Below are 24,973 nucleotides of genomic sequence, written 5' to 3'. Positions count from 1 at the left end.
AATGTGACCCTCCCCTGTGTATTTCCCTTTTAACATGGGCCATGACCGTGTCATGGCCCAAGCTAATAAAAGGAGCCTCTGCAGACACGTGCACCAGACGGCTGCAGACTCCCAAAGAGTAGAGACTGAGTCCGTGTCTCATTTATGTAGGCCTGCATACCTACACTTGGAGGCACAGGCCTGCATGCCCTGATGCCGTGGGACCCTCATGACAGTGCGGTGGCAGAGGTCCGCATGATCAGGAATATGGCTCAGCCTGCCACCACTGGTGTCCCATAACACTCTGAGGCCCGTTGGATGTCCATAGCAGGCCCCAACCACCAGAGGCACTGGGCCTCAATGGTGCCGATGTCCATCGCACCACTGGGCCTGCTGGAAGCCCAGAGCAGACCCCCACCACATGCGCGCACACACATGGGATGTGGGAAACAGGGACGGGCTGGGAGACTAAGGAGGCTGTCCCCCGCAGAACATAAGGCAGGGGTGGAGGGAGAGGATGGGGGAGAGAATAAGGGTTTGCATTGGTATCCCCCACATTAATGGAGGGTAGGGAATGGGGCAGGCAGAGAGGATGCTTCCTTGCACCCCCAAAACCGGGCTCGAGAGACCCGTCTGCGGGGAAGCATATTAGACCCAGATTTCCCCCAAAGTCTTTTCTTTTTGATGGGAAGAAAAACTGGTTGCTGGAAATTTATCAATGAGACTTTAACTGCGTGTCACTACCATCCAATTAAAGGTGAAACTATATTTGGCTGGTAGGTACAGGCATCTATTCATAGTTTCCTTCTAAATGCCCACTTTCATTGCATACATTTCCAAGACAGGCCTCCTTCACCATACGGCGGCCTGTCGGGGGACACTGCATATGCTTACTGCACATGCGGTGATGGATGAGGAAGCGGGGGCCGAGAGGTAAGGAGGGGTATTGGGGAGGGGGAAATGTGTGTGTGTATGTGGGGGGGGGGGGAGTTTGGAAGAAAATAAATTGGAAAAAAAAAATGTTTTATTTTTCAATTTTTTTCTTTTCGTTTCAAAAAGCCTTTCATCCTTCTCAGGTTGATAAACGAGTACCAACACAGGTTGGGTGATATTGTAAGCATATTTGTTCTATAAAAAAGAGCTTAAGCGTAGGTGCTATACAATAACATATTATCATTTGGCCTTGGATGTCTGCTTGGATTCACAGTAATTTAATGTACTTAGGAACAATGCTATTTGATGCCACTTCCTGCTTTGTCAAGGGGTGAAAGGTCATGTTTCATCGCTTCCTGGGATGTCACTTTGGGGTTGGGTCAAATGACATCACTTCCGGTGATGTCATCAGAAGTCAAGGGTCATGAGGCGAGGGGTGGGCCACTTTTTTGAGGCGAGGGGTGGGCCACTTTTTTTTGGGTGACCAGGCCTATTTCTTGTCCCAGTCCGACCCTGTGTGGGGTGTGTGTGTGTCTATGTCTGTATGTGTGTGAAGTGTGTGTCTGTGTGTGTCTGTGTGTGTGTGTGAATGCTTTTAAAGTTGGGAACGAGAGGGCGGGGTGGGTCAGGAGTCTAGTGGTGATGGGGGTGTCCCACACTGAACACACCCCACGCCGAGGTGGGAGGAAGGCTGGGAAGGGGCACTTTGAAACCATGAAAGAAATAGATACATGTTGGCAGTTAACAGCGGCATTAATGCATCACATTTTTGTTATCAAATCAGCAACAGAGGTTTGAATCCCAGATCCGTGCTTAGAAACCAAACTCAGGTACGGTATTAGGCACTTTATAAAAAAAAAAAATAATATAAATAAATTGCCTCCAGCTGAGAATGAGGCGCACAAACCTCATGTTCCTGCAGGTCCCGGCTCAGTCCCAAAGCAGCTTTCAGAGCTCTGGCGACAAACACCTTCCGTTTCTGCAGGTAATCCTTCTCCTCCTGACACAGGTCAAATCCCAGGCGCATGTCAAGATGTTCTGGGCTGTGGGTAAAACATTCATGCATGTGGGTTGGAAAAGCATAAAGGAATAAATTATTCAAACAATGTCCCTTCCCCCTCGACCACGCTCCCCCCATTGCCCCTAAAAAAAGAATCTTCAAACTTTACAGCAAAATATGCCACTATATCACTTGCCAGAGACTGCATGTAGTACCTTATACCCGTGCCATGGCGGCCATCTTTTTTGTTTACTTTTTTCTTAGCTTTTCAATGCGTGCCATGGAAAGGGCGAAGGGACTATGTTCCTTCTCCCCGTTCTGCGGCAGCCATTTGTTTTCTTTTTTCAGTTAGATTCCGCAAACGACACTATTAGTACCCCGGTCTTATGGGAGTGGGTACCGATAGTAATAATACCTTCACTGGGGGCATCTTTGCCGCTTCAGGAAATGCCCCGGGGTCTGCGTTAAAGCCCTTGATTCGCTCAAGCCTGTAACTATGGGCCCCAGGGCACTACCTGAAGTGGTACCCCCTTAACTTAATTATCATCTTCCCAAAATGTCTGCCTACAGCATCATCACCAGCATCACCAAACTCCCCTCTATATTCATTCTTTTTCCGAAGGTTGACCCGCAGAACATTTTGCCTGTCCAGAATTCATATCCTTTGCCAGTATTGATAATCTCCAAATAGATTTTCCAAATTCAGAAACTAGGAACAATTATAACCCAGACCAGAATTTGCTAATAGCAAAATGTATTAACTCTTTATCACAAATTGACTAATAAAACAGTTATGCTTTATCAACAGAAGTAATAAGAACTTGTTGTATCAACTCATTCTAGGATCAACAATTTTGTAACAATATTGCAAAGGTTGGATCTTTTGCACTCCATCTGTTACCATGGTTTCCATATTTATTTTGTCAAGTTGGTGACAAATCAATTCAGGACTAAAGAACATGATCCCAAGCTGTGCTAAATCATTTACGAAATGTGAAGATGTTGTGCACATCAGACACTATAATGTTGTGGTCATTCTTAACACATTACATTGGGCTCATTTGTTAAGTCCCTGTAAATTGCATGTATGCCTTTGTTTTTACAATTCGTAGTGGACACTGAATAAATGCAAACAGCCAATTACACAAGGCAAGCAGCATCTACAGTGGATTCCTATGGAATCTGCCTGCTTCTATTTGGTGTAAAAAGCAAGCAGATTCCATTGGAATCCAAAGCATTTGCGCCAGCAAGAAAATGTCCTGCTGGCATAAAGGCTTGTACAACGAAGGTGATTGGGTGGCAAAAAGATTAATTCTGTTCCATGACCCCTCTCCACAATCCAAATGAATGAAAATGTGAAGTAGAGTTAAAGCGTGCACACCATTTTTACGCATACAGTTTACTATGTTGGACTGCCCTTTTTGGGGAGGGACCAAGCCTGATTTGTATATGGTCTTTCCCTTTTTGTAATAGCTTAGCAGGCAAAGAACAATGGTCTGGAGGGCTGCCCAGGGCAATGCCAGAGGTCAAGATTAATTCTAAACCTTCCAGCCATCACTCCTTTTGTTTTGCTATAGTCACCCCAAGTGGGATAGGTTTGCCCAGACATGGGTCCCGTGCCTGCTGCACCTAGAGACCCAGTCTCCTTTTTGTTTTGCTACAGTCACCCCAAGTGGGATAGGTTTGCCCAGACATGGGTTCCGTGCATGCTGCGCCTAGAGACCCAAGCTATTACTCACTGATGAGGCCCAAGAAGGCCGAAACATGTTCGGGGATGCTTGTGGTCTCGTGCTGAAGGCATGTGGCTAAGCAGTTTGGGCTGGGCTGCCCCTTTTGGGGTGGGACCAAGCCTGATTTGCATATGGTCTTTCCCCTTTTGTAATGGCTTGGCAAATGAAGAACAATGGTCTGGAAGGTTGCCCAGGGCAATTCCAGAGTTTAAGATTAGTTCTAAACCTTGCAGTCATCACCACTTTTGTTTTGCTATGGTTTTATCCCAGCATGAGATGTCACTTCTGACTTAAAGAACAATGGCGTCGCGTTGAATCCCTCAGATTTTTTCACCCACTAAAAGCAGGTGGATCCGCAGGTAGTCATTTTAAAAGACATCTGCTATGGGTACATTGAAGGTTGCATTTTACAGTTTTGGCGAAATAAAGTGCAAAAAAACCCATCAGAATGGTGTTTTTAAAATTACTTTTTACTTTGGCTCTCGCTTTGGAAATGTTGCAAGTTCCATGGAGTGAACCCAACAGCACATAAGTGCTAACATTGGCCTTCCCGCCCATGAAATGAATCATTTTATGTGCCTTGGTGTTGTGTTAGGTATTTCCATTCAGCCTAGTGTGCCCCATAATCCACCCTTTAAGCAGTTCAAACTCAACCAGCACATTTTAACTGAGATCAAAACTGCTTCCGGAATGTATACTTTACCAGTCATTCACTTTAACCTCGAACTCCAACTTCTTATCCTGCAAACAAAGCATTGTACAGATTAACTCAACCTTCAGTTTACCACGAGCATTTCTCTATATGGATGATCTCCCTCATCCCATATAGATCTCAACATGTGTATGCTTGTTGACATTGCTAGAGTTTAAATGAATGTAGTACTTCAAAATATACAGACACTTATTTCTCATTCTGCTTTTAGAGTGTCTACAGAATCAACAGTGTCCAGCTTCCAGAAGGTGACCTCAGTACACTTGCCTGACCTTGCTTCCTCCATCCAAGAACAGTGTCATTATGTATATCTGTATACTAGTCCTCTTCAGTTTGAAGCACTTTCACCCTTATGATAATGTTACCTTTGTAAATCACCTGTTTTCCTATATATGTATGTTATTTGTTTGTTTTGATTCTTTGCAGGTAGTTTCCCCACTTTTTTAGACCCTTATAAACTGGCTCATCACTTGGTCTCATCGTTATGCTATTTTAGAGGCCTCCTCAAGGAGCTGCCTCCACCATCTGTAGATGTGTTATTGCAAGTCATTTCTGATCGAAACTGACATTCCTGTTCTTCAAATAAATACAAAAAATTACAAATAACTATGACAATAATATCACATTTACCATGAGCATATTCCCTGCATTGATGAGCACGGGACAGCTAATCACCTTTTTCAGAATGTGGTCAGTGACAACTGGTGCAGGCCATCTTCTGTTTCTCCCACACAACAGACAAATGATTGTGGGACCAAAAGAAGGATGGATGGAAGGAGGTGATGGGGCAAACACATGCAAATAGCATTACTTCCCATGTATTTATTTATTTTTGCAGCGCACATAACACGTAGGTATCTAGACGCTAATTTCATTGGGGAAGGACAGGTTATTTATAAAACGCTCATTTTTTTTTTCAAGCACAGGCCCGGGATTCGAACCTGTGTTTGCTCAGCATGGTCTTGCTTCCAAAACCTGTGCGTTGTCACAGTGCTATCCTCCCGTCCGCTGTAGTCAATGGTCTGCAATCTGCAGATCCCATCCTTGCTCTCTCAACATTCACTATGCTGGGTAGGGTTGATGGGAGTAGTAGTCCAAAACATCTGCGGCTTGGGTGATCTGTTAGCAATTTGTATTCGTATTCATTTGATTATAATAATTGCTCTTTTCTAACAAGCTTGATACCGGAGACCAGTTTCTAAGTGCAATCCTGTGTTGCTATGTGTTATCTTGCTCCCAAGACAAAAGCATTGCTCCTGAGCTATCCACCCGGCCTTGATGGAGGACTTAGTGCTTTGGTCATCAAAAGCAACTTACATTTGGGTCATTGCAAAATTCAAAGAACCCTCATGAGTGGGAGCTGTAGTAGCCAGGTGGTGCTACAGCAGTGGTCTTCAAAAAGTGGGCCTGTAGTATGTTCAGGGGGCACGCTGCACGGTAGAAAGTAGTGCAGTGACAACTTTTAATAGAAAACATAAGCAGAGGTGGCATTTGGCGGTGCCCAGCAACAATTTACTCTGGGGGGCTTGGCATTAAAAGGTTTGGATACCACTATGCGTGAGCATTATGAAGACTTGCATTTACGGTTGGAGCCTTACAAAACAACAATAGATGTATAAATGTGGAGGGATGTGGTGGGTTACTACAAATGCTGAAGCAAAGCAACACTTGTCAGTGTAAACTGGTCCATCAGGAGCTTTCTGGGTACTTTAGAATTGTCAACCCTACTTGGCAGGCCCAATGATATATTTGTAATCTGTTTGGCGAGGCCTGCTGCGATGCACAGCAGTCATGGATCACACACATCTTAATTGGGTTTTTAATCCTCCTAATAGGAAGACCTACTACCATCCCTCACCAGAGCTGCACATCTCCCACTTTATGACCTGAAACTGCTACTTTCTGCTTATAGAACCAAATCAAAAGGCAGCAAGGATACCCCTAACTCACATGCCTAACTCTGCACAAGCTACTACTTACCTTAATCAGGTTCTCTCATTGCGCCTTTCAGCAACCCAGTCGTCCTGCCGCATGCCCAGGGGCAGGTCTTCGCAGTAACTTCCAGGCACCTGCACAATTACTTCTGCTACTTCCAGGCTGCCTGATTGGAAGGATGCTTGCTTCCGCCAATTCACTAAAGGCCCTAGAGATGACCTGCTTTTTCCGATATCCCTGGGCCCTTCTCGCGTCTCATTGGCTTTCCCATGGTAACAACTCACCATCCCACTTATGCAGCTGCCTCAAGGACTCCAAGGAGCCACCAAGGATTGAGATCCTCACCCTGGATGTAGGCGGGGTGCTTGCTTATATTTGCAGCTGTTGCATCAGAGATGACTCCCGTTCCATGTGGGGGGTAACGCCAGGTCCTCTGTCCCTTTCCTTCTTAGATGATGCCTACCACTACTCTTTCTGCTCATAGCCGGGAACCCTGCTTTCAAGCAGAGCTCATGCAAACACTGCCAGCTTTGGACTGTTCCCTTAACCCCACTATTCACACAATGAAATTCAAGGGACCAGAGTTCACTGCAATTGAAATTTAACTAGAGCTTTTTGCTTCAAAATTTGTTTATACCAAATTGGTAAACTGGTTTTAGAATCCATATGAACCTCTTCATTTTTCCTGCCAATTGTAGCATACATGCAGTAAACTCATGTGCTAATATTCGACAGGGAGGCAAACTTATATGCACTTGAAGTTATCCCCATTACAAAAAGAACAGCCAAAAAATAACATGAACCGGTAGGGCAATGGGTTTAAAAATATAGTGCTTACTGTGGTATAAAGTACAGCAGTGTGTGTATTACACATATAATGGCAAAAATAATTTAAAAAAATAGCCTGGCCTTAAATGACTATACGTAGGTTGAGTGTGTTTTTGGAATATGGATACATCCGCAATCATAAAGGACGTAGGATGTCTGTGGAAAATGGTTGAAAGCACATTTTCACCTCTAGATGGCAGTACATAACGTAGATGGAATTAGAAACAGCCACGGCACAGGATCTGATCACTTAGTTTATGCTATTCTAGAGATCGCTAGTCAGTTTACAATTGTCTTAGGTTACTTAATCACTTGAACATGCATTAGTCAACTATTTCTGCCTTAAGACCTAGGCTTAGTAATCAGGAAAACAAATGGAAAATGTGTCCCAAAGCCTTTGTAATCAATGGCATTAATACAGGGTCTGGGTGTTATAGTACTATGTACGTAGCACCATGAACTATAGGAAGAACTCCAACATACTGTAGAGTTAACTGTGAATGAAATGCCATACAAAATGTTTCTCCCTAGAATGTTTTGGCTTTATATATGTATACTACTTGATCACTAGTTCAATGTTGTTTTTATATAAGTTCACTAATTATACAGCACACACAGTAAATTAAATTGGCTCTTGCCACTTTATGATAGTTTTGTTGTCACCCAGCTCCATGCTACTCATGGTTTGACTTTGGGGAAATAACTGACTGGGTGAACCGGCCTGAATTCAAGGCTGCAGCACGGGCTGGGTAACTTAGTGCGCCAAAGTGTGACATTGGAAGATTTGGATTAGAAATTAGCTTTGCAGATGAATTGGAAATCACACATTTTCTGTGCAAATGTTTGCCCTCGCAAAAAAATCTCTAACAAAAACGAATTAAAAAAACGAATTGGAAAATTGAAATTGGACACATTTTTTAAATTAAAAGAAGATGATGCAATCTGAAAAAATATTTTTTTTAGAAAACCACAATGTTTCAATAAAATTGCCTTTTTTTCAAAAATCTGCCAGGAAATACTATCTCATTTGCTTTGTGGCAAAATAGTGGGGTGTTTTAGATTGTTAAAACAATTTGCTAGTCAGCATTTGCTATAATGTTGGTTGACCTGTAAAGTGACCTGATTGCATAACATCCATTCCTCCCCCTCGCTGAACATATTTTAGTAGACACTTGGAGGCCAATTTAGAAAGGCTTTTTTGGCCCTTTGATGAAGTCCCTTTTCTTAGGCTACGGGGTGGTACTGGGGAAACCGTGGAGGCCGCGGAGCCCCACCTGCTCCTGAAAGTAGGCACCGGATGAGTTATATTGACGATCTACTAAGTTGCCAGACCATCCCCAGCCTTCTTTGCTTGGCACCGCCACCAGCCCGGGGAAACCCCTGGCCTCTTGGAAAGGAAGTCCCTTTTACATGCTGTGGGGGGTTCACTGATCTACCCAACAAAGAAGTCCCAGGTGATGATCAGGCCCAACTTGCTGCGGAAAATGCCACTGACTCCATGCAGGAAGGAGTCTTGCTATAGAGAGGCACATGCAATAAAAAGAGGATGTTTGATGCTGTCAGCCTGATCGGCGGCTGATCCGCTACAATGGGTGTCTGCGTATCTCGAGACACTGTTATGGAAGAGTGGTTTAAAAAAAGATATTTTGCAATGGCTGTTGGTTGTGCACGTCCAAGAACCTGGACTGCATATGTTCACAAGAGACTGCCTGAGGCACGAAAAACCCTTGCGTGCCCACCAAAATGAATGATAAACTCTGGAAGCTGCAGAGCACCGAATGATGATGAAGAGTATGCATCCAAAATGGTGGTGGGCGTAGAGTTAAGCACTGCTCAGGAGCTGCACATGGCCCCACCATCAAACAGCTCCACCATACAACACTACAGCATCTGCTCCGGCATGGCTGTTCATGCCTCCTGTGCAAAGGCTGTGGTTTCCTCAGGCGTCTGTCTGCATTTTGTACCTCCAGAAACCAGGCAGACTTCATAGGAATCGATTGTACACATGGCAGGCGGCGTTCACCCTCATTTGCAAGAAAGAGTGGAAAAGGGAGGCGTACACGCGTGCATGCCACCTTTTTAACCTCCCCTTTTTCACTCCGCTGTGCCAATGAGGAATTTTTGGTGGCAGGGACACAAGTATGTTAAAGTGTAAATGTAGCGGGTCCCCGCTGCTGAAGCGCCAAAATGTTTTAAAACCTTCCCAGGTCCATGTCTTCAATGCCGCTTTTCCTATTCCCTTTGAAGGAGCACCTGGGATCTAGAGAGGCATCCCCTACCTCTGGGGCCACCCTTCATCTCTCCATATGCACACATTCTAAGTGATATCATGTGAGCCTGTGATGCGTTCTGTAAATAGTTGCACTACCACTTCAATGTTTGTTCATAGTCCACTGCGCTATTTTCTCTGTACAATGTTCCTGCTCGAAGCACTATGTTCCCTAAGGCAAACAAATAAATGCATGTAAATACAAAACTCCAAGCATAAAATATTAGATTGAGCCAAGCAGGACTCCAAAGCCACTCCCACAGTAAATATCGCGTTCAACACTTTGATACATGGCATGGTACCTATGGATGTGATAACGGTTGAGTGTGTTCATTAAATCAGAGGATAAGCAGAAATTGTAATAGCACAAACTGATTTTGTTTAGGTTTTTGTGTTTTCATTGTGCGGTCAGCACTCTATTGGCAACCAAATTAAAAATGTGAAAAACTACTGAACAAAAGTAAAAAATGAAAGCTTTTTTTTAAACTCTTCTAAAAACACCCATGCTCAGTTTGTGGGTGGAGCCACTTTTACAAAAAAGTTATAAAATATCAAATGAAAATTTGAACAAAATTTTAGGAACTCAAGTTCACAAAGCATACTTGTTTTCTGAAATTGTTGCGAAACATAAAATGTGTAGTTCAGCAAATGGTCATTTCAATGTTAGCCCATCCCTCATGGTACCATCCTATGTAGAAGTGTTTTTGCAATGATTTACTAACATAGTCCAGGACACCATTAGCTGAACAATTGTTCCTGATTTTGTATGTGATGTGCACCATTAAAGCGCTTATTGAAAGTGGTGATGCAGCAGGCCTCGAAATAAGTTGCAAAGATTATCAGCAAATAAATAAATTAATATGATCAGGAAACAGAAAGTGCGTCAAAATTTCACATGGGAAGATGTTACGGGGCCCAAATAGGGTTCCATATAACTTCACTGCACTTAAAATTGATTGGAATATTTATTTAAAGAAAATAACCTTTTTCCCCTGGAAAAGGCCACTGTAAACACTGTGGCACAAATAGCATCACAAGCATTGTCTGTGATAGGACCATGCAATATCCTTTGTGGCTTGGCTGTGGTCAGTGAAAGCCAATCAAACACAGGGAACTAATTGTGGGATTGGGTTTGCGATTTCATAAAAGGCTTATGCGGAAGTGGGTCCTATTAATCTTTCTCACTGCTGTCTTGCTAGATGTCCAACAACACTTTCTTTCCAGACCAACCTCTTTCTGGCAGGTCAGAGAAGCAACATTGATGACTCCCAAAGGTCTGATGCACAGCCTTCCTAGCTGCATGTGATCAAGACAAGAGTCTTCCTGGTGCTCAGAAGCCAGGGATATAGTGCTGCGGATACAGAGAGGACTGCTTCTCAGACAGTGTAAAAACACAGCACTCATAAGGGCATGCGTAAGTGTAGTGGTGTTCTGAATTTTTAACAGGTTCAATTCTTGTAAGGGAGTTGCATATACACTAGCCTGAGTGAAGCATCATAATAAGGTATAAGATAGAAAAACACAGGACAGTTCAAAAATATTTAAAATATTTGAATTGTTTTTCAGAAAGAATGAGAAGGTGGTCAAAGATGACGTAGAAGAGCCCGCCCATGGAGCCGACCAGAAGGAAAGAGAACCACAATGCTGTAACAATGGTGCTGAAGAAGCAGGTGTTCACTGGGGCCCCCAGGGGTTCTGCTGTCACCACCTGACCATAAACAACACTCATGTCTATCCCTGGGATTTAAGAATGGGGGAGGGCAATGATCAGAAAATATGAATGCATTAAAAGGAACAATGTTCTGGTGTTAGATTTGACTGGCAAAAAGCATTATTACCTCTTTCTACATTCCTACATCCATCTTGGATACTAGGGGATATCATAGGAGTGACAGAGCAGTACAAAGAAGGAGACTAGAGTAAAAATAATGGTCCATTATTTATTTCTCCATGGCAGAACTAATGAAATGGCAACAATCTGCAGGTGTTTGGAAAGCATTTAGAGAGAGCGGGGAAAGAGAGGGATGGGGGAAGGATGAAGAGGGATTAAGCGGGGGGGCAGGGAAAACAGAATGTCAGAAGCAATATGAGCCAGTTCAGCAGTTATAAGCAATTAATATTGAGCAAGTGGATAGGAAGATTAGTGCCTTTGCACTTTTCAGAAGGAGAGAGGACAGGATAAATCTATAATTTTGGTGCCAAGCAAGAAAAGGCAAATTGGATGTTTTCTGGTTCCTTGGTCCCAAGCAGATCAAGAGGGTGTTATGGGGTCCTCCTGTTACACAAAGTTTGTCATGGAGGTACAAGAGTTGTTTGAAGTCAAGAAGATTGCAGGTAAAGGAAAGCAACCCGTGAATGCAATCTATCTATAATGGACCGTGTTAACTACATCACACAACAGAGTTGCAGGAGTTCAGAGTCCTTCAATAATGGAATTGCCTTTATCAATGTGGAAGTGAACCAGAGCTTGTTCTACTGTTTTGAAAACTTTGGAAGTGATAAGTGGTTAGATACTTGGAGGTGTAGTTGGCAGAGGGCTGTCTGCGAAAAGGTTGTAATTGGACATAACAAGAATATTTTTTCAGCAATCATACAGCCAAGTGAAATGGCCAAAGAGAAGGAGTTACAAACAGGCAGGACATTTAACAATTATGTTTGTACTGTTGTACCTGATGTATTTTTGTGGTAAGATGGAATTTAGTTTAGCGGGGTTGAGCTTTTAAACAGAGTTTGACGCCAGGGCCTCAAACACTTCTAAATAAGTTTTGGATGTAGACATGTAGATGAGAGGCAACATGTTAAAGTAACAGCACATGTGTCATCATCATATTGGTGTAAGGATGTAGGGCATCCTACAACTTGTACATGAAATAGTTAATGTAAAAGTTGAATAGTAGGGGATGGAAAATCTAGCCTTGAGGAGCGCCACATTTTGTAGTGAAGTCATGATATCTGGATGTTATCAAATACGGCGAACATCCCTCTAGGAACTAGGAATATAGTTCACATTATTTTATAGAATTTACAGAGCACTCCATATGGCGCTAAAATGGCCTTGGGAAGTTATGAACAGAAAATCTGTTAAATAAATTAACAGCATAATGCAATGGGGTATTGTACAAATACAGTAGCTATTGCACTTAGCGCAAAGCAGTGACATGGAGAGAAAAGCAAACATTCAGCAGGTTGGAACTCTCTTACAAATAAAGTTTACAAGAACTGCTTGTTTTTAAAAGTTATCCCCATAGAACAACCTCTGTAAATTGCTTTTCAGTAAGTAGAAGTAGCACGTTTTTTTAAAGAACATTTTTGTTTGAGTGATATGATAAATGCCATTGTGGAATCTGGATAAATATTACAATTAAAGTACCACTATTGCTGTTTCATCTAGTAGTAATGTTTGTCCTAACATCTGAATGCATGAGTCTAGACCCCTGCCTTCAACCAATGTGTCTCACTTTGTCAACTAAGCCATTTTACAAGGCAATGTAAGGATTTTTGCGCTGCTTGTTCATTAGGCATGTCAAATAAATACAGCACAGGTTTCCTTATTTCAATTTGTGCTACAATTTGCTCAATCTCAAACCAGAGCAGAGCAGGCCAAACTCTCATCAGCAGTCCAGAATTGATGATTGTATTGTTGAAAGTAATTTTAGTTTGACAGTTTGCAGGGATGTTATGGCAAGTATGAAAGCAAATGGCTGTATTTGGAAACTGGCTCTGCATGTATTTAAGTCACATGGAAGTAACCTTCCCTTTCATTTGATTGGAAATATTTGCAGGCACATCATCATTGATGGAATTCTTCACCATGATGAAAATGTGAGTTATGATCATAAAAAGTATGTATGCTGAAAGGGAGTGTATCACTGTTAATCCTGGTGTGATTTATTTTATCTGATCAACCTACTGTAAGCATCACTTCTAGCCATGTGAAATTTTGAGCTATCCAATATGTGCAGCTTTTGCAACACATTTGTTATTTGTAGAGCTTTCTTGCTCAAAAAATATAAAAGTGTACCTTTTTCTTTGAGAAAGGGCAGTCACAGCAGAAGCCGCAGCAATTTGAAGGCACCTGGTTGTTAAATTTTCAATAATCAAATTACAGGTGTATATTTTTGATGTTGCAGCTTTTCAATCTTTATGAAAAACATCCAGGTTGCGCCTGGTAAATACCAAATAATACACTACATTTACAATATTTAAAGTGAAGCTTCAGGGCCCAATCATAGAGCCTTATTTAGATCAGGTTCAGACATGTATTTTACACCATTAAGCAATGAGTAAAGACTAAGCCATCGTCCTCCGCAAAAAAGGTTTTGTGGGAAAGTGATCATTTAGTGAAGCTGAAGTGCTTCAAACATGGTCATGGTAGTTATTAGTACTAACATCAAACCAAACGTATGAAGCACGCGATTTGTAGCCATTGTTAGGCATGTTGATATTTGTAAGAATGCTGATTTCTAAATATAGCATACTTTCTATTGATGAACACCAAAAAGACGTCATTTTTGCTTTCTCTTTACCCAAAGGGGGAAGGGAATTGTAGAAATATATTATTATGCTGTAAAGACACTTAAAGGAGGTTTGTACAGTATGAATCTGGGTCACTTTAATTGACGATATAAATGCAGTGTCATTTTTCTATGTTATGCTTAAGATACGCTAAACAAATACTTCAATTTTGCCAGTTAACCATGAAATGTGTAAACAGTAATAACCACTGCGCCATTAAAATTCGTTTACAATTACTGGCAAAGAAAGGCCACAGGCTTTAGTATCTCTCAAGTGCATTGCCTTTATTTAAGTAACACCATTCCCGCCAGATGTACTGCAGAAAGGGCTGCTCTGATTGTAGGGGTCTCATTGTTGATTCTTATCTTATAAGCATCATTATTATTTTAGTCTTTTCGTTGTTGAGTTCCCTTCTTATACTAGCATTTGATTAAACACAGCCATACTCTCCACTATTATACAATGGAAAACTGATATGGCTATCTGTGGGGCAGTACTTAATTTCTTCCTGTCAATGATGTACCACTCACAGCCACATATACAGGGTAGTAAGGACACCCAATCTCCTCAATATTACTATAAACAGGCATAACAGGTAACTTATTCTATGTATAAGTGGACTGCGACATGGAATGTGGAATCAACATTTAACCGATTGAAGTTTAAATATTCTAATTAGCAACACAAGTGTACAGCTTGAGTATCTAATGTGAAATTATTTTGTAAAATGGCTGTCATTTATATTATGCCTACACCATATAGAGATCCGCAAACACCGGTAATAGAAGCATGACATCACAAAAGCAATGGGCCCAATCCTCACTGCTTCATTCATTCTCTTATCCCCCTATTTTGCTAACAAATGGGCATCCTTTTCTACTGTCACTGAGTTTTGTGGTGTAACATTTCATGTGTTAATGTTGCATACAATGCCACTGAGACAGGAATTCGACTGCTAATAAAATGGAACCTCTATTTGTTCTACTGGATTTTTCTGCCACCTGAAAAAAACCTATTTTTAAATGTGGAGTCTGTTGAGGAACTGTTTATTACTTACATAGATATCTGTTGTCGAAAATACCAAACTATCTTTTTATGTGTCAGGATGGATGAATACATATTCATGTATTAGAATACAATGCAGGATTAGTGCAGTTAGGTCCATTTAAATAGTTCAAAGACTAACTTGATACTGATTGGAACAAATACTTTTATTTTAAGAGCACAGCCCCTGTATAAGCCGACAACAGTCTCTTTGGGCAACATAGCAACATACCTTTACAAACAAGAGTACTTGCAGGAACCCAAAACAAGTCACAACTGCATTTCTCTAATAAAATAATATTAACCATTGGGACTTGCCTGGAGTGCTCCACTCTATTTCTAAATGTCTGGAAACATAAATACTGATGAATAAATACAAAATATTTCTCCAGCACATACCACGGGTTTAATGCAATAAGGTATATTGAAATGCTTCAAAGACATACTATTTGGAGGGGAAAATGCTTTAATTAAAACGAAGCACCTCTATAAATCAATGACAACCTCAGATGGCAACATACCACCACAAAGAAAACGTCACATTCTAGAATGCATAATTGAAATCACAAATTTCAAAGCAAGCCACAACTGCATCAGTGTAATAAAACAGGGTCAACAACTGTAATGTAGCTGGAAAGCTATATTCCACACACCCAGCCATTTCCATCTTGTGAACCATGTGGTTACCAGGGTTGAGGGTGTGTTCTATATGTTGCCCACTTCCTGGGGGAAGGGAGGGATCCCTAGAACCTTTCTAAACACCTCAAGTCGTGCATTCACTGCAAAACCAGCCCAGCCTTTCACTTGCTTTAGGGTGTTCCAACATTGGTGAGATTTTCGCCTCACACTCAAAAGAAGTGAAAAACATTGTGAAACAGGGATACTGGAGCAAAGCATCCATGCTTCATGAGCCACTCCCAGTTGGCCACAGTGAGACGGGAACACATCTCCCCTGTCCTTGAAGAGCTACTGTAGCTGCCAGTGGAATAGAGGATTATTTTTCCAGACATGTCCATAACCATCAAGGTCATTTGGATCTCTAAGCCTAGCTCTGACCACCTTCACTGCTCCATGTGCTACTACCAGGAACCTAAAATTGGCCTCAAATGTGAGAAGTGAGCACAGTCTTAACTCGGATCCCATTGCACATAGATGTCAACAATATGATATGATATTATATGATTGGTTATTTATAAAACGCTTAATACCCAGAGGTTTCTAAGCACGGACCCGGGGATTGAACCAGTTTTTCTCTATATCGTCTTGCTTCCCAGGCCAGCATATTGCCGCTGAGCTATCCCCCGAGAAAATAATGTAATTTCTTTGCTTTTTGTTGATTCCTGCTGTGATATCATGTATGTGCTCATGGGCTGAACAACTGGGGGAAGCGGGGTACTTAAGACTGTCATCCCTTCTCACAGCCACAGAATCCCATGGATTTTGGTTCGATCAATTGGCTTAACTTAATTCTCTCTTTGCTCAAGTTTTTTCACTGAATTACGAGGGTTTGGTTGTGCTATATCGTATCCTTGGCCCACTTGCTATGGCCTTTGGCTGTGGCCATCGCCCACTCTGCTGCAATTAGGATAAAAGGCTAGGCCCCACTGTCGAGGTTGCAACAATTAGGCTAACAGACCATGTCCAAACGCCATGTTCTATGGACGTGGCCCATACCACCTTCAGTTGTAGATGACCATGTTCCACTGGCTGTGGCCAGTGGAAATTGACTCCCTTTTTCTTCCGCCTTCTTCTATCCCCACAATATTATCCCCAGAAAATGTCTTGTGGAAACTCTGACAGAATGACTACTACTCTGCAAGGATACAAGGATGAGTACAGGCTAACCCGCCTACTCAGCCCTCACACTATTACAAGCCAACAGAGATCCCAATCATAAAGGTGAAACAGGGCCAGTCAAGAGATATACTTCCTTTGCCTTTTGTGGTAACATGAGCCTAAGACAGACTATACTCTTAAGAGGGATGTACATTTGATAACAGTAGAAACCCAACACCAATAGTACAAGACTCCAAGAAATAGCAACACCGTCAAATTGTAAGGATATGTCCTTGAAGAAGGTGAAAAAGTGTGGCTTGGCAATCACTAGGGTCCCATAAATGGACAAGGGCGCATGGGCTTCTCAAAGGTACCTTATTCTTGGTTGGTGGTTCAACAGCAACAAACTGGTCGGTCAGTGCTGTGTCTCTGGGTTGAGAAGGGTTCAAATACAGCGAGTTGCAGTGATCCAGGCTGCAATTCTGCATTGAGTCAGTTTCAAGTTGAATCTTTGGTCAACAGAACAGCGTGGTTTGAAGAGTCCACCAGGTTAAGTTTGACATTCGAGCCGGTTCAAGGCGATGGCTACCGCTGGGTCGAATCTTCGGGTGAAGCGATGCATCAGTGGATCAAGTCAAAGTCTGAGTTGATTCAAATTGAAAAAAAAGGCTTATCGTGGTGATATTTGAAGATGCAGTGGTTCAAAGATTTCTTCAGCAGTGAGATTCTTGTTTGAGCCAGAGCAGGTGGCATGCTCTGTTGGTGTGATGCAACTACAAAGTGGTTCAATACAAAAACACAGTGGTTTGAGGTTTGAAGAAAGTGCCAAAGGCTCGAGTAAGTTCGAAGTAGCAGAACACAGGAATCCAGTTGCTTTGGCTTATCTGGTGCTATGAGTTCTAATGCCGGGGCTCAGGGACAAGATAGGTCATTTTCCTCTTCACTCTCGGCATGGGGGGGATAGCTGGCACCTTTACGAGTCCTTCACATCCAGTGAGGACCCTGGGCACCGGTGCAGTTGGCAGAGAGTGCAGGTCTTGGTCCAACAGCAGTCACCACCAATGTTCCCTGGGGATGGCTAGGGGACAGAACTGAACTCTGCCTTGGAACACCTGTCTTCACCTCTGGCAGAGGGCTTTGGAAAGGACTGCTCACCCAACAGTTTCCAAACGAATACTTCCATTCTTCTTGAAAGTCCAAAATGTATCAAGGAAGGAGTGGGCGACATCTTCCTTATAAAGGTAAATGGCCTGCAGAAGACATGTGTCTTACATTGTGTTGTCCTGATGAAGACTCCCCTAAATCACGCAGGAGTTGAAGCAATTGTTGACAAACTCATACCTTTTGTATAATAAAGTCCATATTCATTCTGTAACCATGTTAAGGCCAATAACGTAGGTCTACAATACAACGGCATCTAATAGATTCCCATCCTTATCTTTTTTCATTGCTTTTCCACATACACCAATAATGGTCTTCTGCCATTCAATTTATATGTGTTAGCCCTTCTGTCAATCACTGGTTACGGTGTTTAGTTCACACAAATGTGAACTATGTTACATGGGGTATGGAATATTTTGTATTACCAACAAATAAAGTGGACCTTTTTCATTCACAACTTTTGGGGTTGAATACATACAAATTACATTCTGGCCATATTAATGTCCACGTATGAGCCAGTAGTCAAATGCCCCAAATATCTTGCAACATTTTTCCACATAATTCACTCTGAATTACAGTAATCCTGTTATCACTAATTACATTTAGGTCTCCTTTCCCACAACTTCTACCATGATCAGGGCCCGCTTCCTTTCAAATTGCCTTTCCCATTATGGTCCAAGAGACCATGCAAATGGCAACAGTTGAGCTATTGAAAGAAGCAGCAACATATCATGGCCTCATATTGCATGTACTGATCTCTGCATTTGCAGCGTGAGCAACAGTTGCATGCAAGAGCGAAGGGTCAGAATGTCTGCCTACTTTGCTTAGGAATGGACTAGAGCCCAGCACTTAAGGGGTAAATATTTGAACTTGTGTGTCATCAAAGTGGTGAACCAGAATCCCCCGTGAATAAGGGTTTAACCAATGAGTGAGCTCCTGTAGAAACCACAATCTGGATGCGGAGCTGGCAGTCTAGAAAAGATTTGACCATTACCCATAGAAAGTGAAGAAAGTAAAAAATGTGCAAAGTGCCTTGACCCCGCAAGGCAACTTGCGAGGCAGATGCTTTGTTATATTCCATATGGATCGGGGTCATCGTTTGCCGCATTCATTTTGCGGTTTACCCCATCGCTGGCTACCACTTCTGTTCCTTGCCCCTGTGTGCATGCTACCTTGTTTCTTTTTTGCCATGTCTGTCTGACTGTTGGAGCTCTTCCTGATGTTCTTATGCAGCAGTAAGGCTGATCCCAAAGGGAATGCTGTGTTAAGATGACCTGGCACCATTTAAGAGGCAGGCATTGCGGGAATCTCTACCAGTGATGTTCTCAGAACCTGGCTAGGCATCCAAATAAACCCTATAATAACAATCATTTGTTTTTTTAAGTAACATTTGCTAACACAACTTTTGTTGTTTCATAATTGGTAAAGATATTATCAGGAAAGGCCATAGCACAATATGAGTTTCCATTTCTCAAAGCGGGAAAAGCAAATTTGGCTACGGGTGCAAATAAGTGTTTAAAATGTTCAACAACTTAATGCCTTCTATAGTGTGGATGAGTTAACCTTGTCGTTAGCATCTACGTTTCTCCTGTGCGGGGCCAAGAGCTTTGAATGCCCTACCCTATGATCTCCGGAAAATTGAGTCCTTACAGGAATTCTGGAAAAAATTAACAACCTACCTGTTTAACTAAATGCACAGACAATGCTGGCTTTCTGGTCCTTTACTGTTATTCCACCTGTGCCCAGATGCAATCTTTTTACCCGGTTCCTTTGTGGATATGCATACATACTGAAGTCCAGATTACCATGTATGTAAGAAAGGGTAGAGCATATGTAAGGCACCAATGCACCACGCTCCTGCCAACATATGTCCAGTATTGTCGTGGATGTGTTATCCTCTTTGCGGTTTAATGTTATATCAGACTGTTCTGATTTCAGTTCTAAGAGGATTGATTTGGATTTTTTCCTTCATTGCACTTTTATGAGATTATTCCCATAATAACATTTCTGATGATGTTGAGTACTGTGGTTCCTCATTTACCTGTACACACGTTTATAAAAAATAGTTCCGGCAACTGCGGTGCTGATGATCACATGTTTACGCCATAGCCAAAAAATGTGCAAACACCCTGAGCTCCAGTTTGCAACCTGTGTAGTAATATGGCGCAGAGCAAATAGATTTTGCCCCATTCCATGTTACAAAATGATTTTTGTAATGGAGTGAAATGGTTTGGCTAATTTTTTCAAATAGTGTGATAGGGAAAAGATCATGCAGTGCGTGCTAGCTAGAACCCTCTAATATAACATTTGAACCAAAGCAAAAAAAGGTGAGCTCACAAACTAATGTTTGATTTGTTTTTGTTCATGCATTAGGAAAATGTTGCTGTACTTTCCTAATCTCAAAGTTGGGTCATCGTTTGAAGCTAAATCTGGTTCTTTAAACATTACGCACCAAACATATTACATAAATCAGACTGTTTCTTTTTAGCAGTATTGCAAACATTTGCTCCACTCATATTGCACAAGCAACGATAGTGGTGGTGCTGTGGGCATTTGCTCATTGTTTGCACTGGTGAAAATGTTACATGATCTGGCCCCATATATCTTGAGTTGCTATTATGACGAGTCAAGGTTTCCAGCGCTATTGGTATTGCTTGAACAATTGGCAAAGGGGATGATATGAGGACGATGTTAGTCAAGAAGCTTTTCTTTTGCACAAGCAACAATAGTGATGATGCGGAGGGCATTTGCTCATTTTCTGCACTGGTGAAAACGTTACATGATCTGGCCCCATATATCTTGAGTTGCTATTATGACGAGTCCAGGTTTCCAGCGCTATTGGTATTGCTTGATCAATTGGCAAAGGGGATGATATGAGGACGATGTTAGTCAAGAAGCTTTTCTTTTGCACAAGCAACAATAGTGGTGGTGCTGAGGGCAATTGCTCATTGTTTGCACTGGTGAAAATGTTGCATGATCTGGCCCCATTTATCTTGAGTTGCTATTATGACGAGTCCAGGTTTCCAGCGCTATTGGTATTGCTTGATCAATTGGCAAAGGGGATGATATGAGGACGATATTAGTCAATAAGCTTTTCTTTTGGCACAAACAAAAGAAAAAGCATATGTTGCTGTATGACCAGTGCAGGCAGAGGGGATACATGGTAGGCCACTAGATCCATATTCTTAAGGTAAGGCAAGCAAATATGCAGGGACTTTGTGGTCGACTACAAAACCAAAATGTAACTAGAGAAAAGGAAATTACGTATCTTCTATGAAGCTACATAGCATTCAATACAGCAACGAAGCCTGGTTGTAATTTTGGCACATAATGGGAGTGAGGCACAGAAGAGAGGGAGGGAGTTGCCCTGGATCACACTGTGATAAAAAGGAGGAACTGTGATTGTATCCCATGCATCTTGATTCTAGGGCAGACTGCACCACAACCTAACGACACCTTCAAAATCAGAACATGTGAAGAAGCAAATGGGCCTATCCTGAATCATCGGCAGATTATGATTTATATGCCTTTCCCACTGCTTCAAATGTGGCAAGTCATTTTTAGCAAGTCCCTTAATATTGTGTGATACTGATGGCAATCAATTATATTAAGTACTTAAAGATAAACTGAAGTGGGACCAATTTATATGGTCATCAAATAGATTTAGGTGTTGCAAATACAATAATCTGAGTGTCTATGTGAATCTGTTTTTGTGTTCAAAATGGCGGAACACTTACCATTTCTGTATGAAGGGCGACGTTCACTTTCTCGCCTAGCGGAAGTAGATTCAATGGTAAAGTCAGCATGTTGTCATGGCCGCCATTGTCAACGTCATCCCGACCCTGAGGAAAAGCAAGAGTCATGTCAATAGGGGATGCGCCTTAAACTATAGACTACTGCTGCAACAACAGTTCTACAAAAAAAAAGGTACTCAAGATTTTGTAATTATATTTTTTATCGGAATTTACTTTTACAGAAAATTACACCCACATTCATGTTCAGTAAATGTCTCTGCAAATCACCTCAAGGCTTTCCGTCTGAGGGATTATTCGTAATTCCTGAATGCCAATGACTAATCTGTTGTGTTCTACTTAATCCTTGCTTCTCCTGAAGCCTATATCCCATCTCCATGTTTCCAAGGGAATATTTAGAGACTAAATAGACGGGAGCTCCCATGGGTTTCTTTTCAACCCTTCAGGAGAATTAACCTGTTTTTACCTGTTTAAACAAGCTCTGCGCTTCCTCTGGAAGGCTGCCATTGTATGACCATAGGACATTGTGCGCGACATGACTCCACCTCACAAATTATTGCATAATATTGGAGCACATCTGACACAATGAGACAAGCTCCCAAACTCTGGCAATGCTTCCCACATCACATCAAATGCTATGTAGAAGGCAGGCTAATGTGACATTACGGTGGCTCCCAAACTCTGGCAATGCTGCCTACCTCACATCAAATGCTATGCAGAATATAGGTTAATGTGATATTACTGTGGTTCCCAAACTCTGGTATTGCATCCCACCTACATCAAATGCTATGTAGGATGCAGGCTAATGTGACATTACTGCAGCTCCCAAACTGTTCCATTGCTCCCTACCTCACTTCAAATGCTATGTAGAAGGCAGACTAATGTGACATTACTGCGGCTCCCAAACTCTGGCAATGCTCTCCACCTACATCACATGCTATGCAGGATGCAGGCTAATGTGACATTACTGCGGCTCCCAAACTCTGGCATTGCTCCCCACCTACATCAAATGCTATGTAGAAGGCAGACTAATGTGACATTACTGCAGCTCCCAAACTCTGGCAATGCTTCCCACCTAATTCACATGCTATGCAGAATGCAGGCTAATGTGACATTACTGCGAAACTCTGACATAGCACCCAAACTCACATGAAATTCTATGTAAAAGACAGGCTAATGTGACATTACTGTGGCTCCCAAAGTCTGGCATCGCTCCCCACCTCACACCAAATTATATTTGGGCAGCAGACTAATGTGACATTTATGGAATCAATGGCCCATTGTGCTGGAAGTAATGTCTGCAGCATAAGCAAGGACACGGATTTCAAAAACCTATATTTGCAGTTCATTATAGGTTTTAAAAAAAATTAAACCAAGGTGAGTTCCCCAGCCAAGAACTATCCATTGTGTAAAAGATAGTGAAGGGCTTCCTTTTCCCTTGAACCCATCCCTTGGCATCAGGTCCACCGGGCTACACCGGGCTACACCTCCTCACCACACACACATGGGTGCATGATTGATGGACAGTTTTTTTTAAACCATAACACTGTGGGAATTAATAAAGATGCTTCACACATATGGACGGTACCTCCTGAACTCTGAAGCAGGTGGCAGAGGTGACCCAGTAAAGCGCTACAGGCTGACACCGGGCCACACGACATCATAAAAGAAAATGTCATTCTCAAAGGAAGTAGTACTTATTAGTATATAGTCATAGTCGGTACCCAGTCAATATATCTAAAACATTGCAGAGTGGCACATTTCAGAGTGCACCATAATGGCGAAAAACACTGCACACATGAATTAAATAAATAAAGGGTATTGGGGTAAAGGGGTTCAAATGGCCCGGTATGGGGTTGAGGTGGTGTTTTATAAGGGTAACACATTTTTTTTTTAAACGCAGTGTTTGTCTGTATTTTGTCTGCAATGCAATGTACCACTCTGTAATTGTGATGGGTCAAATCACATATAACCATAATAGTTATGCTAGGTTATCAAATTTATAGAGCGCACATTTGCCAGTGGCATCTTGGCCCTAATGACCCAAATGGAGTAGGCAGTGCCCCCAGACAGCTCAAATAAGAGAGTTTTTAGGGCACGCCCAAACATGAGGTGATTCCCTATGATTCTGACATCCCATAGCAATGGGTTCCACAGCTAGGTGGCTACTACCGAGAAGGCACGGCCACCAGTTCTAACCAATTTGCGGCGCAATGATATATATTGTGGATCTGCAATGCATTGTCGGGCAAAGCTTAACTACAGGCGGCAGCAGAGGCTTACTGTGGTGCTCAAATGAAAAGCAAAATCCTTGTTTGCAGAATGAAGGGATCTGAGAGGTTCCTAAATTCACTGCCTCTCCTGCATTGTAAGAAGACAGGTGCCTGCGCTACCCATTCTGGAAAGACTGCCATTCTTACTACAAAGCCCAGTGTTTAGTTTGTCTGAAATCCTTGCTGCCATGGGTGCCATCACAATTCAACAGTTATAACAAGTCAAATCTATCCATATAGGCCCACGATGGCCAAGCCAGTCTTTAGGGTTATCTTTCAATAGCAGTTTCTATGGCTTATTTTTCATTCACTTTTAACTAATATATATGGTGCAGCATCGACCTTGAAACTGTTCTTTAAGATAGTGCTATTTCCCGTTATGGAGTGACAGAAGAGGTAATGTCACTTCCTGTAGCATCACTTACAGGTCAAAGTGTATGTGATGTCACTTCCAGACCACTTGTGATTTTGATGAGCTCACTGATGATGTCTGTAACAGGAACCACTCGCCCGTGATTCTGTGCAGCGATTACCTATCTGCTGAGTGCCTGAACTTTATTGTCAAACAAACAGCATGGCGGAATTACACCCACAACTCTTGCAAGACCTTGATGTCTACACATTATCAACCTTTAAAATATCTGACAGGCCTTGACGAGCAACTGTGTCAAGCATGTCACCTGTGCTTTAATGTTTTCCCTCGAAAATAAACAAAAATTGATTAGGCTCAATTTCCAAATGCTATCTTCTTGCAGAAGGGAAACTCAATGTTATCACAAGTCAAAGAATAGCAGGTTTGGGAATACAATGTCCTTTTAATGGAAATCCTTGCAGAAACATAACTATCTGTTGGAAGGTGTCAGCCATCATCAATTTGTAGGGCGATATCCACTTCCCATACAGGCTTCAGAAGGCAGCAGGCTGCACAGGTAGGTGGCAGGCGTCTTCTAACGTATGAGCCCAGGCCAGCTGACGTAGACCAGGCACTCAAGATGGCAGCTACATGCACATGAGAGCACTTACTAAGGCACCCAGTTCGTGCACAGCAGAGACAACAGTGCCCTGA

The 24,973-nt window shown here is 42.2% G+C and overlaps 1 protein-coding gene across 1 annotated transcript in view; it reads right to left on the bottom strand.

Moving 5' to 3' along the window:
• Nucleotides 1–24,973, bottom strand: part of LOC138527182 (cytosolic phospholipase A2 delta-like) — a 98,704-nt gene that overhangs the window by 42,901 nt on the left and 30,830 nt on the right. The window contains exons 9-11 of the mRNA XM_069638289.1: nucleotides 21,620–21,724; nucleotides 4,346–4,383; nucleotides 1,820–1,955 (exon numbers count right to left, since the gene is read on the bottom strand). Coding sequence (XP_069494390.1) covers nucleotides 1,820–1,955; nucleotides 4,346–4,383; nucleotides 21,620–21,724 — 279 coding nt within the window. The remainder of the gene's footprint in view (nucleotides 1–1,819; nucleotides 1,956–4,345; nucleotides 4,384–21,619; nucleotides 21,725–24,973) is intronic.

Source organism: Ambystoma mexicanum, chromosome 14, assembly GCF_040938575.1.
Source record: "Ambystoma mexicanum isolate Mex_15411 chromosome 14, UKY_AmexF1_1, whole genome shotgun sequence".
Classification (NCBI taxonomy): Eukaryota; Metazoa; Chordata; class Amphibia; order Caudata; family Ambystomatidae; genus Ambystoma; species Ambystoma mexicanum.
Note: the sequence above shows the minus strand (reverse complement) of the source record. Positions and strands in the feature narration are given on the sequence as shown.